At 38.0% G+C, this 13720-nt stretch overlaps 1 protein-coding gene across 2 annotated transcripts; it reads right to left on the bottom strand.

Moving 5' to 3' along the window:
* Positions 1–436: 436 nt before the first annotated feature.
* Positions 437–12374, bottom strand: brd2b (bromodomain containing 2b). Of its 2 annotated transcripts, none has more exons than XM_008431179.2 (12): positions 12220–12374; positions 8636–8924; positions 8280–8417; positions 7222–7366; positions 6743–6906; positions 6101–6598; positions 4928–5056; positions 4581–4826; positions 4209–4462; positions 3307–3614; positions 2582–2707; positions 437–1996 (listed from the first exon to the last, which is right to left on the bottom strand). In XM_008431179.2, the coding sequence occupies exons 1-12, from the start codon at positions 12249–12251 to the stop codon at positions 1866–1868; spliced, it is 2460 nt and encodes an 819-aa protein (XP_008429401.1). In that variant the 5' UTR covers positions 12252–12374; the 3' UTR covers positions 437–1865. The 2 variants fall into 2 exon arrangements, with proteins under 2 accessions (XP_008429401.1, XP_008429400.1); XM_008431178.2 differs by having other exon boundaries at positions 3298–3614.
* Between the last annotated feature and the right edge of the window lie 1346 nt (positions 12375–13720).

Here is a 13720-nt window from a genome sequence, read left to right on the forward strand (position 1 = left end):
ATCTTTGTGTGAACCTACAGGCCATCACTGTCAGTGTTCTGCCGTTTACCTGAATTTCCCCACTGCACATTAAAGGATATTTCTATTCTACTCTAAAAATGTCATTAGAGTTTCTTGTATATCTGGAATCAATTGGAATGTTTTTATGACCCGTTTTGTAAAGTGCTCAAGATGACATTGTGAATCGGCACCATCTAAATAAACTAGTCTGAATTTTCTTTCACCTTGACAGTTTCTAACGTCCAATCAGCTCTTCCCGCCATTGAAACTCATCTTTCACTTTGCAATTCTGGATTTATCTTTAACGAAAGACAGCTTGCAGCAGAATGAGAATGTTTCACCTTGAACTGAAAGCCAGTAAATTCAGCTTACAGACTGTAACGTATCTGCTGCCACCTAGAGGAACCAAGTTATCATCACAATGAAAATGACGCCGTTTTGGAACAACTCCAGCACACTGGGTTTTTAATACAAACTAGAAATGTCAAACAGAGACACAAAACTCACATTAGTCCTACAGAAGAGATTATTTGGTGTAATTTACAGTCCAATGAGAGGGTTTCCTCTAATAGAAGTGATTAGCTTAACAGGGAGGCAGCAGTCTTAACAGTGTAAACAACTACTGGAATGACATTAACACATAAAAAGGGGAAAAAGTTGAAAAAGCAGAAATACATTACTTTGTGCAACAGCAAATACAGTTAAAGTATTTTATACAAGCGTTTCTTTTTGTGAACATTCAACAGCAGGTTCAACTTTTTGTAGTTTCAGGATCCCACTTAATTTCTTTAAAGGGGGAACTTAAAATAACTTGTTTTAATAAGCAGCCACACTTGCTCCAGTAATTGCAGTGCAACCAAAAATATTTGTCTGAAAAAATATTTCAGTGTTAAAGATGTGTTCAATAAGCATAACATTCAGGAGCCTGATGGTTTTGATGCTTTTGTTTTTCCGTTTCTTTTGAAGGAAAAACTGCAGCATTTTTTTCAGTTAGTGTCATTTTAATAATAACAAAAACAAAAAACAATGAAATTTTAGGAGAACTCCCACTAAATCAGTCAAATCTGGAAAATGTGCAACTTACTGCTAAACTTTGTAATTACAGTAGGTCAAACTTATTCTATACAGTTCTACAAACCCACTACTGTACAGGATTGAAGACTGACTACAGCAGAAATGTCACCGCAACACAGAGAGGAACAAGTCGTGCTTCAAACCGTTAAATGTAATCGACTTCGGGTTTTTACATAAGTATGAAAAGCACCATATGGTCGCTTTTAAACACTGCTAACATGCTGTTGGGTCTGGAACATGAGAAGGAAGCACAGAGTTCTGCTAATATCTGGTTCCTTCAACATTTAACGCTGAGCTTTAGAGTTCACCTTAAAATCAAACAAGAACTGAAGTTAAATTTAAGAAAGCTAAGGTCCGCTACATCCTGACTTCAAACTCCAGGATGTTTTGAGATGTGGGAGAAAACAACTTGTTCATCTCTTCAGGATAAACTTAAGTGCCAGCCAATCGCAGATCTGAGTACAGTCCGTCTTTCCACGTCGCTTTTTTTTTTTCTTCTTCTTTTTTTTTTTTTTTTTTAAATAGCGCCTCCCTCTTTGGGGATAATAAAAATCTTCTTTATAAAAGAAACAATAAAATTGTACATGTATTTACAAAGCCGGGGGAGGAAAAACCAAGGCATTTTGTGTTTGGGGATTTGCATCTTTTAGTCCCACATTCACAACAAATTTAGCTGATTTCTCAGTTGGAAAAAAAAGAAAAAAAAATGTTTCAGGGCGTATTGTGTCCTGGGCCAGCCCAAGTCCCTGAGTTATCAGTGCTTCTTTTGTTTTAAGCCTGTGTTTATGAATTCAAGTCGAGTCTGAATCACTTGTGTCTGACGACGAGGATGAAGAGGAGGAGGAGGAAGAGTCCGAGCTGGAGCTGCTGCCGCTGAGGCGTGAGGGCTGGGCGTGCGCCTCCACGGCGCTGGGCTTTTCCACTGAGAAGAGCAAACAGAAGTTAGAAACTTATAACAGGAAGGCCATGTTTGCACCAAAATCACACCTCTAAAGGTGAGCCAGTGATTTTCACCACACCTTCAACACTGAGCAGTTTATGGAGATATGAACCAAACATGGTGCGCCTTCCTGCCAAACATCTCTGATGCACATTATTTTTAGAAAGAGGAGACTTTCTTGTACATAACTTTCCCACATAATTGTTCGGTATAATTGCATTCGTGCTCTAATGAACACATGGTGGCTTCAGAAAAGGTTGGCATCTGGGAATAATAATTCCCACAGTAAAAATGATAAGACTTCTGCTGACTGCTGGTCTCCTTCCCAGACTGATTGGTAGCAAGTCACTTATTTTTCATTTTCAACATGAATGGATGGATTTAAGTGGTTGAATCTTATCAAAACTCACCTAAACCACAAAAATATATGCATAAAAAAGTTTTGTACTGGTAATATTTACTTAAACTAGAGTTATTTTCCTTGTTGGCTCAAAAAGTGAATATAAATTAGAGTGTTTTCTGTATAACAAGTGAAATTTGCATTTGAAGAGCAGAGTGTGAGCTCACCTTTAGGCTTAGTGGGTTTTTTAACCGAGTTGAGCTGACCACTGACGTCCTGCAGCCTCCTCTCCAGCTCCCTCCTCTTTTCCAGAGTCAGCTCCTCTTTAGACATACTGCCTTTATTCTTCACTTCTGCAAATAAACATTCACATGTTGATTTTGGAAGTCATTTTTTTGCACTAGTTGCATATTTTGCTACAAATGATGAAGCATGCATTAGTGATATTGCATTGTAGGCAGTAAAATGTTCTTAAAGGAATGAAAATATTTATTTATTTGGAATTTTTAATGCGTTTGTAATATTGTATTGAAAAGGCTTAAGTAGTGAAATGAAAAATCTGCAGAATGTTCCAGGTTTTTTTATCCAATCAATCGTCAAAATAAACAGATTACTAAAATAATCGTTAGTTGAACTCCCAAACTACATTCAACTTTTAAACGTGGATCTCAATAAATCAAAACATGATGAAAGTTCATTTTTTCCTGTAAAGAGTCTGAGCTGGAACATTTGGATTTTGGTTTATTTTTGATGAATAAGAATTTCAGAAAATAAGTCAAACTTCAGTTTTTTAATAAAATGGATTCTTGATACTTGAGTTCTGCTCACTGTAAGTATGTCTGTGTTTTGTACAGTGCGTAAGGATAAAGTTTCATTTGTTCTATAAACACATAAAAAGCAGGATAGAGGACATTACCAATCAATAGATGGAGGCGTTATCTACCTTGCTCACCGTAAGGCTTACGGGGTTTCTTCCTCAGACACGTCATGACGTAGCGCTCCAGCTCCTTCAGCGTCGACGGCTTTAAGGTTTCAAAGTCGATTTCGATCTCCTCCGGGTTGGTGTCCCTCAGGGACGGCTCCCTGGACTGGATGATGTGAACCACCCGGCCGAGCTTCTCGCCCGGCAGCTTGTTGATGTCGAGGCTGAGCTGGCGCTTCTCGTCGTACGTCATGGGAACGATCTCCTCCTCTTCCTCAGAGTCGTAGTGGGGAAGCGTGGACGGGGCCAACGTTGGATAGAAAGGTTTCTTTGCTGTCCTGGAGGACAAAATGAAATAACAGCAGCTGTCAGAGGTCAGGTTTGTTTTTGTTTAAAAAAGAAAGAAATAAGTTGCATGAAAAAGAGGAAGGTTTCGTACACTTTTCCCACAGTAAGATTCAAGACCTTTTCCAGCATAAGATAAAAACAATACAAATGAAGTAAAAAAAACAAAAAAAAAAACTTTTTTTTTGTGGTAGTATTCTACATTCTACAGCAGGGATAAGGTAAACTAAAATATAGCAATGTTATGTTTCACTCAGTGTTTAGTGTTTTGGTCAGACAACAAAACACTAAAAAAAATAAATAAATAAAAAATAAATCACCCAATTTCATCAACTTTAACATATACAAAATTTAAGGCAAGCTTTATTTTAATTCTACAGATCAATAAGTCACTAATCCATGGGGAATAATAAATGTTCATTACAATCTAAAATTGTGTTATGGTAAATGACATTCCCCAACTTTAACCCCAACTCAAGCACTTTCCAGGACCTTACACAGAAATCAAAGACCTTCCAAAACCTAACTGAAACTGAAGCGCCTGTATGATCCCTGCATGGGGATTAGGATCGTTTTCCGCTACTAACTTGTTGTTCTTGTTGCTCTTCTTTGTCTGGGCTCTCTTCGCTTGTGAGACTCCAGCTCTGGCTGATTTGCTCTTCAACATCTTGCCCGGCATCTTCCATTCCTCAGAACCGGCTCTGCTCCGTCCAGCACGACTACGCTTTTCTACCTTCTTCTTTTTCTTCTTCTCTTTCTTCTCCTTTTTCTCCTTCTTCTTCTTGGGTTTGACGATGGGACCTTGAGACAGTGCAGCCAGCTGTTCATGCACGGCCCGGAGCTGTAAATATAAAAAAAAAACCCAAAGAAACAAACATTTGTTAAATTAGTCTCTTTCACTGGGATGTTTTAGTGAACTAAAAAGGGGATGCGAATGAAACGGTGGGCAGACCACTTACCTGAGTACACACCTGATCCTGTAACTCGGCCAGGCGGTGTGCACGCTCTTCCTCGCTGTCTGAGCTCAGGCTGCTCTCGCTCTCTTCACTGTCGCTGCTGGGCTCGCTCTCAGAGGTGGAGGAGGAGGACGAGGAGGAGGACGAAGAAGATGACGAAGACGACGTGGGATGTCCGATGACAGACATGGCCGTGTGTTCCATCGGCGGTTCGTCTGGCATCTTGGCAAAACGGAACTCAAAAACATCCTTAGGAGAAAAAAAAAAAAACAAATAAACGGCCCATCATTCCTCAAAACTGAGCGTCAGACATGAAGCGTGGTCGGGTCCACGCAGAAAGATGCGCTCACCTGCAGCTTCCGTGCCATCGCCACGACGTCGTGGTCTGGTGGGTTGTATTTGTAGCAGTTTGAGAACATCAGTCTGACGTCGCTGGCAAACTGTTGGGCGTCCCTGTATTCACGGCAGTCCATCTTTCTCTGATACACAGTTTGAAAAGAAAACATGTCAAAATAACATGAGTTTTTTTTTGTTTTTGTTTAAATCGTCATATTACAAAGTAAATATATGAGACCTAATAAGAAAGCAACTATAAATAAAAAAGAATATTTATAGAATTTCAACAAATGTTATGGTCAAGTTAAAAATCAAATAATCTAAGTATTTCGTAATAAAACAGAAGCACATATGCTACATACTAAAGAAAATAAATGATCCGTCTTTAAAGTAACAACAATAAAATATTCAACTTAAAATATTTAAAACTGATGCCACATTTCACATTTGAAGCACATTCTGCAGTAGTTGTGAGATTGCGTTCTACTTAAAAATAAAATAATGTTCAGGATATTTTTTTTATTTTGAGAGTAACTGACAGCTATAAAATTACTTCAGCAAACACCAATGCCGACTCCTCTGCGCATTGCTTTGATATAAATATTTTAGCCCATTAACATGTTTTCTTTTGTAGGTCCCAAATCAGATACATTTATTATTAAACCCAAAATGCCTTGCTTTCCCCTTTTCCTGCCTTGTAAATACCTGGATAGATTTATGTTCCCTGTATAAAGATGATATTTATGATTCCCAAAATGGGAGGATCTAGTTAATGTGTAATGACACAGCAGCCTGCAGCAGAGAGATCCATCCTACATGGGAGCTGGATAAACACAGACAAAGAGTGGAATTGGGTAAATAAGTTTCTTTACGCCAAACGTGAGCATTCAGGGAACACTGATACTTAAAACTGTTGGGAATCCCAAAATGTGTTAAATAAACTCTGCAGATACCAAATTATATGATACTCCTCACTTTTCTACATATGTTTGCCAAATTCAGCAACTCTCTGCCTTTTCAGCTTTGAAAATTTGGTCTGGATTCAAATAGGAGTCCAAACGTTGATAATTATTTCATTAGTTCATTGAACAGTTTATTAAAAGCAATAAACAGTTAACATCATTTTAACAAGGAACAAAACTTTTTGTCCCCTTGCATGTGTTGCTTTTCTATCCATTCAGGGTTACCTTGATGGTGCTGAGGTCCATGGGACACTTGATGATGTCATGGTAGTCGTGAAGCCCCAGAGCAGTCGTGTCTACAGGCGTGTAGAAGGGCCAAGCGTACGCCGCGTGCTTCTTTGACAGCATCTCTTTGAGCAGCCCACTGCAGTACCTCAGCTGGGGACTCAGCTTGCCTTTCTTGGAGAGCTGAGGCTGGACAGAGTCAGGCAGGTCCTTCTTAGGCGGTTTGATGGGACGGCCGCTGCCCACCCTTCGGCCCGTCCCGGCCATCATCGGCTGCAGGAGAACGGGACCTCCGGAGCTCCTAACCAGGCCCATGCCAGGTGGGGTCTCCAGGCTCATGCTGCCCATGGAGGAGATGGTGTGCATGGAGGTGTCATGGACTTGACCCCCGTGACCTCCTTTCCCCAAGCCCACCATGTGCGTTGATCCCGACATGCCAACAGTAAAACCCAAGGTGGAGGGAGTTGTGGTGTCCGCTTTACGCTTCACACCTTTTTTCTGCACAAAAGAGAACCGCAATTTTGTTTATTTCTCTTATAAGCAAAAGCAATCATTCTAAACTTAGTAAAACCTACAAATCACCTCTTATCAAATACATTTAAGGCACAGCAATCGAAAAACACATCAAGTATTTATACACACCTTAGTGGTAGGCTGCGTAGGAGGCAGGCCCATGATGTTCGCTGGAGGCAGACTCTTGGTTAGAACAGTCTGAGGAGAGCTGGCCAGCATGGAGTCACCAGTATCAGAGGAGGAAGGTGAGTAGGCGGACTGGGACACCGCTGGCACCTGCTGAGCCCGAGATGCTGCACACGGAGCAGAGTGTAACACATGAGGAAAAGATACTACTGCTAGCAACAAATAAAGATTAAAAAAAGATACCATACATCAACTGTTATGCTCTCTTACACATTTTTTTAATTAATTAAATTATTAATTCTCATCAAAAAAAAGTAGGAAATGTTTCAAAATTAATCTGGTTTAATCACATTATAAGAAAATAGCTGATAACACAAACTTAGCTGAGATTGAAAAGCTTCATGAGCACAGTCTTCAGAAAATGTTACATAAATTAAGATGGCACATTTTCAATACTCTTAATCAGACAATATTTTCCTCACGGTTAGACTTGCGGCCTCTTCCTCTGCTGTTCTTGCTCCGAGGAGCAGGAGGAGGCAGCTCAACTTCCTCTTGGGGCATCTGAGCTACCTTCTGGAGGAAGATCTTCTCCAAGGACTGGGCCATCAGCACAATGTCATCAGTAGGCTAAACAGGGAAAACATTAGACTTTACAAATATTGGTATTCTGCTACAAATGTACATTATATTGTCATTTGAGAATGTCACACTGGCTTTTAGTGTAGAATGAGAATTAGTTACAGCTGAAAAGAATTAGTTGAAATAATCAACTATGCAAAATATTGTTGATATGTATTTTTGTACAGGCACCCACAGCATGTCAGAGAGGATTTAGGTGGGATTCATAACTGTAGTTTCTCATTTTGCTTTTTTTTTTTTAAATTACAATTTTTTTAGTGCGAGTCTGTGCTACGAATGTGTAATTTGGCAGGTAAAATTTTTTTTTAGCTTGTTATTTAAATTCTTTTTTTTAAAATAAGAAAACACACACTAAATCAGTTTTAGTAGCAGCAATACAGTGGAACACTGTCAAGTGTACAGAAGATGGACGGAAGGACGGGTGGACCTTAGGTGATCCACAGACTCACTGAATACCAGTAATAATTAAACAGATCTCCACATGTGAGCAGAGTAATTCATAAAAAATACCTTGAATAAATTCCACATTCCAGACTCAAAGATAAACATTAGTGGATGGCCGTGGCAGTCATTTCTGCTTATTTGAACTCTTGGTTTAGAATAGCATTTCCTCAAGCATTTCTAATTTTCTTCTCATTTCAATGAAAACCTGTCAACGGTTAACTGGTCAATACATCAACTTGTGTATTTTCTGAGAAAATGTTTAAGCAGTTTGATGTTCCCAGCTCATCACATCTGAAGTTGTTTTCTAGGTCACCAACATCTCTTATGCTGTTGAGATTTAAAAACTGGCTCAGAGTGCAATTCTGCCCCCAGACAGGTTTATTGCAAAGCTGCAGAAACGTCCTTTTTTTTTGGGTTCAATTTTAATGTTTTCTTCCCGAGTAAGTTCTTAACCTACCTTGTTGTAGATGTAGCAGTTAGTAAACATTGTGTTGAAGTCCTGAATGCACTCTCCGGCACTTTGGTAAAAGTTGTTTTCCAAACGCTTCTTTATTGTCCCCATGTCCATTGGTTGTTTGATGATTTTATAATAATCCTGGAAAAGGTGAAACAATGCGGTACTTCATTTGTTTTGGAATTTTAACGTTTACAAGAATGTGAAAGACTGTGATAAAGTATTCATTTTCCAGTCAAGTAAATAAGTGAGGAAGTTTACCCAAAAACGATGCATTTTTACAAATATTTTAACAATGACGTTTGAGTTGATTTAATGCAACGAGCAGCAAAACCCATCATGTAAAAGGTGAGACCTACTGGCAGGTTTAGTCTGTAAGCATCCACAGGCTCATGGAACGGCCAGGCAAAGTGGTGCCTCCACAAACACTTGATGAGGGTTTTCTGGAGGTACTGCAGCTGGTTGGTCATGCGGCCTGGTCGGCTGGGGTCCTTCACCGGGGGCTGCGGAGGGGCAGGGGTGGCCTGGGTCATTGTGTGTGGCAAGGAGGGGCTTTCAAAGTCCTCGTACAGCAGGGAGGGCTTGCGAATGCGTTTTCCCGAGCTGCAGTGCTGATCCAACATGCCACTGGACAACCCAACCAGAGAGCTGAGGTCAGAAAGAAACATGTGAGGGGAAAAAAAAAAAAAAAAAAAGAGTTTGAATTACAGGAAGTCAACATATATGTGACAAAGACATCAAAGGCAAATAATCTGCATTTATACACTTGACCCACTCATTTCAATTAGCCACATGAAAAGAAAAGCTGTCCTCCCATTCGCATAACTTGTCCAGGGAATTGGAATTCCTTCAACACTGCTACTTTTACCACTTTCATGAGAACCAGCGCTGCATGGAGCCAACAGCAAACACACTTTCATCGATCATGTGATAAGGCTGGCAGGTAAGGCTCCAAATCTTATCTGTACATTAAATAAATGATAACATTCAGGAAACAGCTATTTTAACAGAGTAGTCTTAATTTTGTTATCAGTTTAATTTAGAGCTCAAGAAACTCTAGTTAGTTCTCAAATTCTATTTATACTTGATTTGCAATAGTAGCAGTCACACTGTTTACATTTGATTTATTATCATTTTAAATAAACTGCAAAGCTAACTGAAACAGCTGCAATGACTAAACAAAACAGAAGTGAAGTAGCAGCAGTCAATTTTACTCAGCAATATAATACATTTTTTTTTAACAAAGCTTGTATTGTTTACTGCTGCTTATGTTATTGAACCATTCTAAACACGCTGTGGTTTTATTCTACAATGTTTTAATCAAAGCATATATTATGTTTTAATTAATTACATAGCTTTTGCAAGAACATTAATAACTCAAAGTATAAAGTATGTAAATCAGGAACCCAAGCTTTAAAAAAAATGTTAGCCACAAAAATGCAAAATGAACAAAATATGTTTTTGTTATATTATAGCACTAAAAAGGAAACAGATAAAAAAACAACATTGTCTCAGTGAAAACATAAATCAGTGTTGCACACCACCTCAGCCCATGTCTTTAAAGATCACTGATAATTAACTATTGGACAGTTGACATGACCAGGTTGTAGGTTTTTAAGTCTTAATTGTGTTAATAAAAAGTGAGACCATGCCAGTGTCCTTTACATGCCACAACATCCATCACAACCATATTCTACAGAGACCATATCACTACCCAAACCACAGAGTTCAGCCAGTCAATGTTGTTAGGAAAATGTCAGGTCAAACTTAATCCCATCAGGTAAAAAAGAAAAATAATTTTAAAAAGTATTATAAATCTAAAAGGAGTATAAACACCACAATGTAAACAATCTGGACTAAATATGATGTAAAAGGCCAAAGAATAAAAATGAAACTTTTATATATTTTTTTTTTTATTTTGTGTAAGCTACAGTCACTTCAAGATACAAGGTTAAACAAATGAAAAACACTGTTGCCAAGTTACAAGCTGCACGTCCTTTCAGCAACAGACTGCAGGTTCTACTTGAGCAAATAGCTTCACTAATAAACTAACATCTGCTCATTATACTCCCAAATGTTAAAATATAGAGTGCCAAAAGTCAAAAGGTGAATTAATCAGTGCAATAAGCATGCTTACTTGAAAATTAATTAAAATTATAAACTGTTTAATCTGCATTCAGATTTAGAAATCTGCATAAAAAATAATTTGCATATCTAATATAATTCCTGATCTTACTGCTTATTTGCATTAGGGGGCTTTATAGTTTTACCAAAATAACATTCAAACTCTTCGGACAACACCACAAAACACAATATAAATGAATATCACCGGGGCATTTCTGAAAAATAAAATATATTTCTGCTAGAAGCAACGAACGTAAATACATACACATTTCATGATTTCTTGTAAAACTTAAGACCTTGCAGAAACCATGTAGTTGTAAGTTTGTGATGTGCTACTGTAAATTAATTTACTGACATTCAGACAGACTCATCACGTTCCTAGTCAGATTAGGCAGAAATTGGATCTCACCCAACAAATCTAAAAACACACCTGGTCCACTGACATAGAAGTCGTGGCAAAACTTGTGGCCTGATTTTCAGCATGAAATCAGAATGATGAAATGCAATGGGCAGCAAAAAAATGGTCTGTATTTGCAGTAAACACAGTAGAATTTATTTCACGTTGTAGCATTTCTAAAATATGGAATGAGAACATTAATTACACATTTCTTTACAAAAAACAAACTTTATTTTACTCCCAAAGATCAAACAACTCCACCATGTCATTAAAGTAGGTGATATTGCCTAAAAGTTAATTTCAAAAAATAGTTACAGCAGGGAACACTAATGGTTAGTTTTTTTTTCTTGCATCTTTCAAAATGTGATTTGTTTTTACATTTTTGCCACATGATGCATTTCTGTAATAAGCTGGAAAGATGAATGATGCCAACAAGCTTACCATCTGCTAAACATCATTGACTCACTATATGAATTATTGTCTTATACACACAAACCATTTGTCATCAAAAAGGATTAAAATTTTAGCCGTATGCAAATAATGTTTTGCATTCTACATGATTCCTTGTTTGAAAATAATCAAATTAATATTTCCAGTGTCTTGTCACCCTCAGTGTTTTGTTATTATCTGCGCCACGTCTATTTTTTTAATATGTAATATCGCAATTTGACAACACAAAAACAGCACAGCTGTAATAACAGATCGGACTGCAAGACTTCCAATCTCCTGGCTGATGATGGCGTGGTTTGAACGCCCCGCCTTCGTTGTTTGTAAACACACACAGTCCTCAAAGACGGAAACATGTCTTTACTTACCAATAAATACTATTTTTTTTGTAATATCAGAGCTTCACCGTCAACCTGACAGACAGTTCTTGCTATTTCGTCGCATCATACAGGAATCTAATCCTTCAGAGCTGAAGCTGTCGCTAAGGCATCCATTAATATCCTCGCAAATCCAACGGTTCGTTGAAGGGCTATCGATTTGCTCTGGTTAATTGCGTATGTGGACATACGCTCGAGCAGTTAATTGTGAAAAATCATCTTAATGCTTGCATAAAGATGGAGGATAGCACTGCCAGGCTCTGTGAGCGATGAATGACCCGCCTGACAGAGAGCCGGCGGGGAGCAGCCTGCTGAGACAGCCGATGGGGCTGCAGCTGTCATCTACTGACTGCTGCTTGTACACTGAGTTTATATAGCAAACGCATGACCAATTCCGGATATACTTTTAGAATACGTTAGCTAATTGATACAGAAATAATAGCCAGTTTTGAGAGCTAGCTAAATCCGTCTGTAACCGCTGGCTCAAGAAGCTAACGGTAACGCTAATGATAAAAAAAAAAAAAAAAAATGTCCGTTTCAGAAAGCACATAAAGGCCAGTAAAAGATCTTAAATCTACAAAAAGCTGCCTGAAATTACCTGTCTTGAGGTGGGTTGACGGCCGCTTCCATTGGGCTGAGGGCGGACTGTTATTACCATCAAATTCTCTCCTTTTTTTCAACCGCTGTTGTCGCTGCTGTTCAACCTCACAACCACTACGCAGCTCTGAAATGAAATGGCGACTGGCTGCTTCCGCTTGAATCTATAAATACTCGTCACGTGGCAGTGTTGCGTCTGTCCGGTGACGTCAGTCGTAACTCTGGGTTCTCATTGGCTGGTTGCTGTTGTCTGTCAAACACACCTAGTGCATCAGTTCACTGAATCCAAGCCGTCATGCTGCTGTGGTTGCTTTATTTTGAAAATAGGCTTTTGAGGTTGATCTTTCTTTATAGATATGATTTCTGTTGGCCTGTCCAACTTTTGAACCCGAACAGTCTTTAGGTATGCATACTCATTTCATTCTGAAACCCTTATTTTTCACTGTTCTCAGTCCTGTCTTGGGCAAAATTTGAAGTTTAAATTCAAACGTTCACTCTGAATACATGATATATATTTTTACAGACATAGAACCTGGAAAAACAGACACATATATCAAAAAAATAGTATAATAATTAAAGGTGAAAAAAAGACGTTCTAAGACATTACACAAAAATCAGTAATCATTAAATCTGATGGTCAGATTTTGTCCTGCAAAAGCAGCATTAAGGGCCATGTCATCTTAATGTCCTACCATTGTTAAAAGTTCCCATTTATTTTATTTTTTTTAATTATTGGTGTACAAAGTGATCAGATACATCATAATTTAATTGTGGAGCTTTATTAACTCAAGACATTCACTTTTGATGAAAAAATATTTCAGTTAATTATTTCACACATTTTCAGCCAACTTGAAAAGCTAAAGTTGCAAATCAAGCCGACTATAAATCTAACTAGCAGAAGGGAGAGGTGATGGAAGTAACTGTAAAATTAAGAGCTAGAAATGGTATATACTTCATATAAAAGCGTGGACTTGCATGAAAATGGCCTCACAAAAAAAGTTTTACACAAAAATTGTTTGCTTACTTCTCTCTCTTTTTTGTTTAGGACATTTGGGAAAAATAGTTTGAAGAAAAGGTAAGTTCCCAAAATGAGGTGAAGAAATAAAAGCCAAAAAGATGTTATCAACCCCAAGCACCAAAAGGACTATCACTGGTCACCATGAGTGGGGATTCAAGCATGTGGGAGTGAACTACATTAGTTTTACATGATTAACACTGGGAGGTTTGAGTGTTTACATAAATGTAATGCATAGAAATGCCAAATTAAAATAAATAAATATAATATAGAAATATGTTGTGAAGTCAACCTCCCTACCCCCAAAAAACAATATTTTGCTAGTGAAAAATCAAAAATTTAAACTTGGGTTTGTAAAAAATTTAGCTTTAGCTGCCTACATTGATATTATTATTTTGAATGTCAACTGCATATAGAGGAATTGATTTATGTTATAATTGTTAATAACATAAAAGTACATAAAGACATATATTTTCCATGAAGCTTA

This window comes from Poecilia reticulata, chromosome 16, assembly GCF_904066995.2.
Source record: "Poecilia reticulata chromosome 16, P_reticulata-male-v2, whole genome shotgun sequence".
NCBI classification, from domain to species: domain Eukaryota; kingdom Metazoa; phylum Chordata; class Actinopteri; order Cyprinodontiformes; family Poeciliidae; genus Poecilia; species Poecilia reticulata.

Excerpts from the sequence above, each read along its gene's own strand:
- brd2b (XM_008431178.2), bottom strand. The coding sequence starts at position 12,251 with ATGGAAGCGGCCGTCAACCCACCTCAAGACAG. Across the intron at positions 8,925-12,219 it reads GTCAACCCACCTCAAGACAG|CTCTCTGGTTGGGTTGTCCA; the intron begins GTAATTTCAGGC and ends TTCTGACCTCAG. Across the intron at positions 1,997-2,581 it reads AAAACCCACTAAGCCTAAAG|TGGAAAAGCCCAGCGCCGTG; the intron begins GTGAGCTCACAC and ends TGCTCTTCTCAG.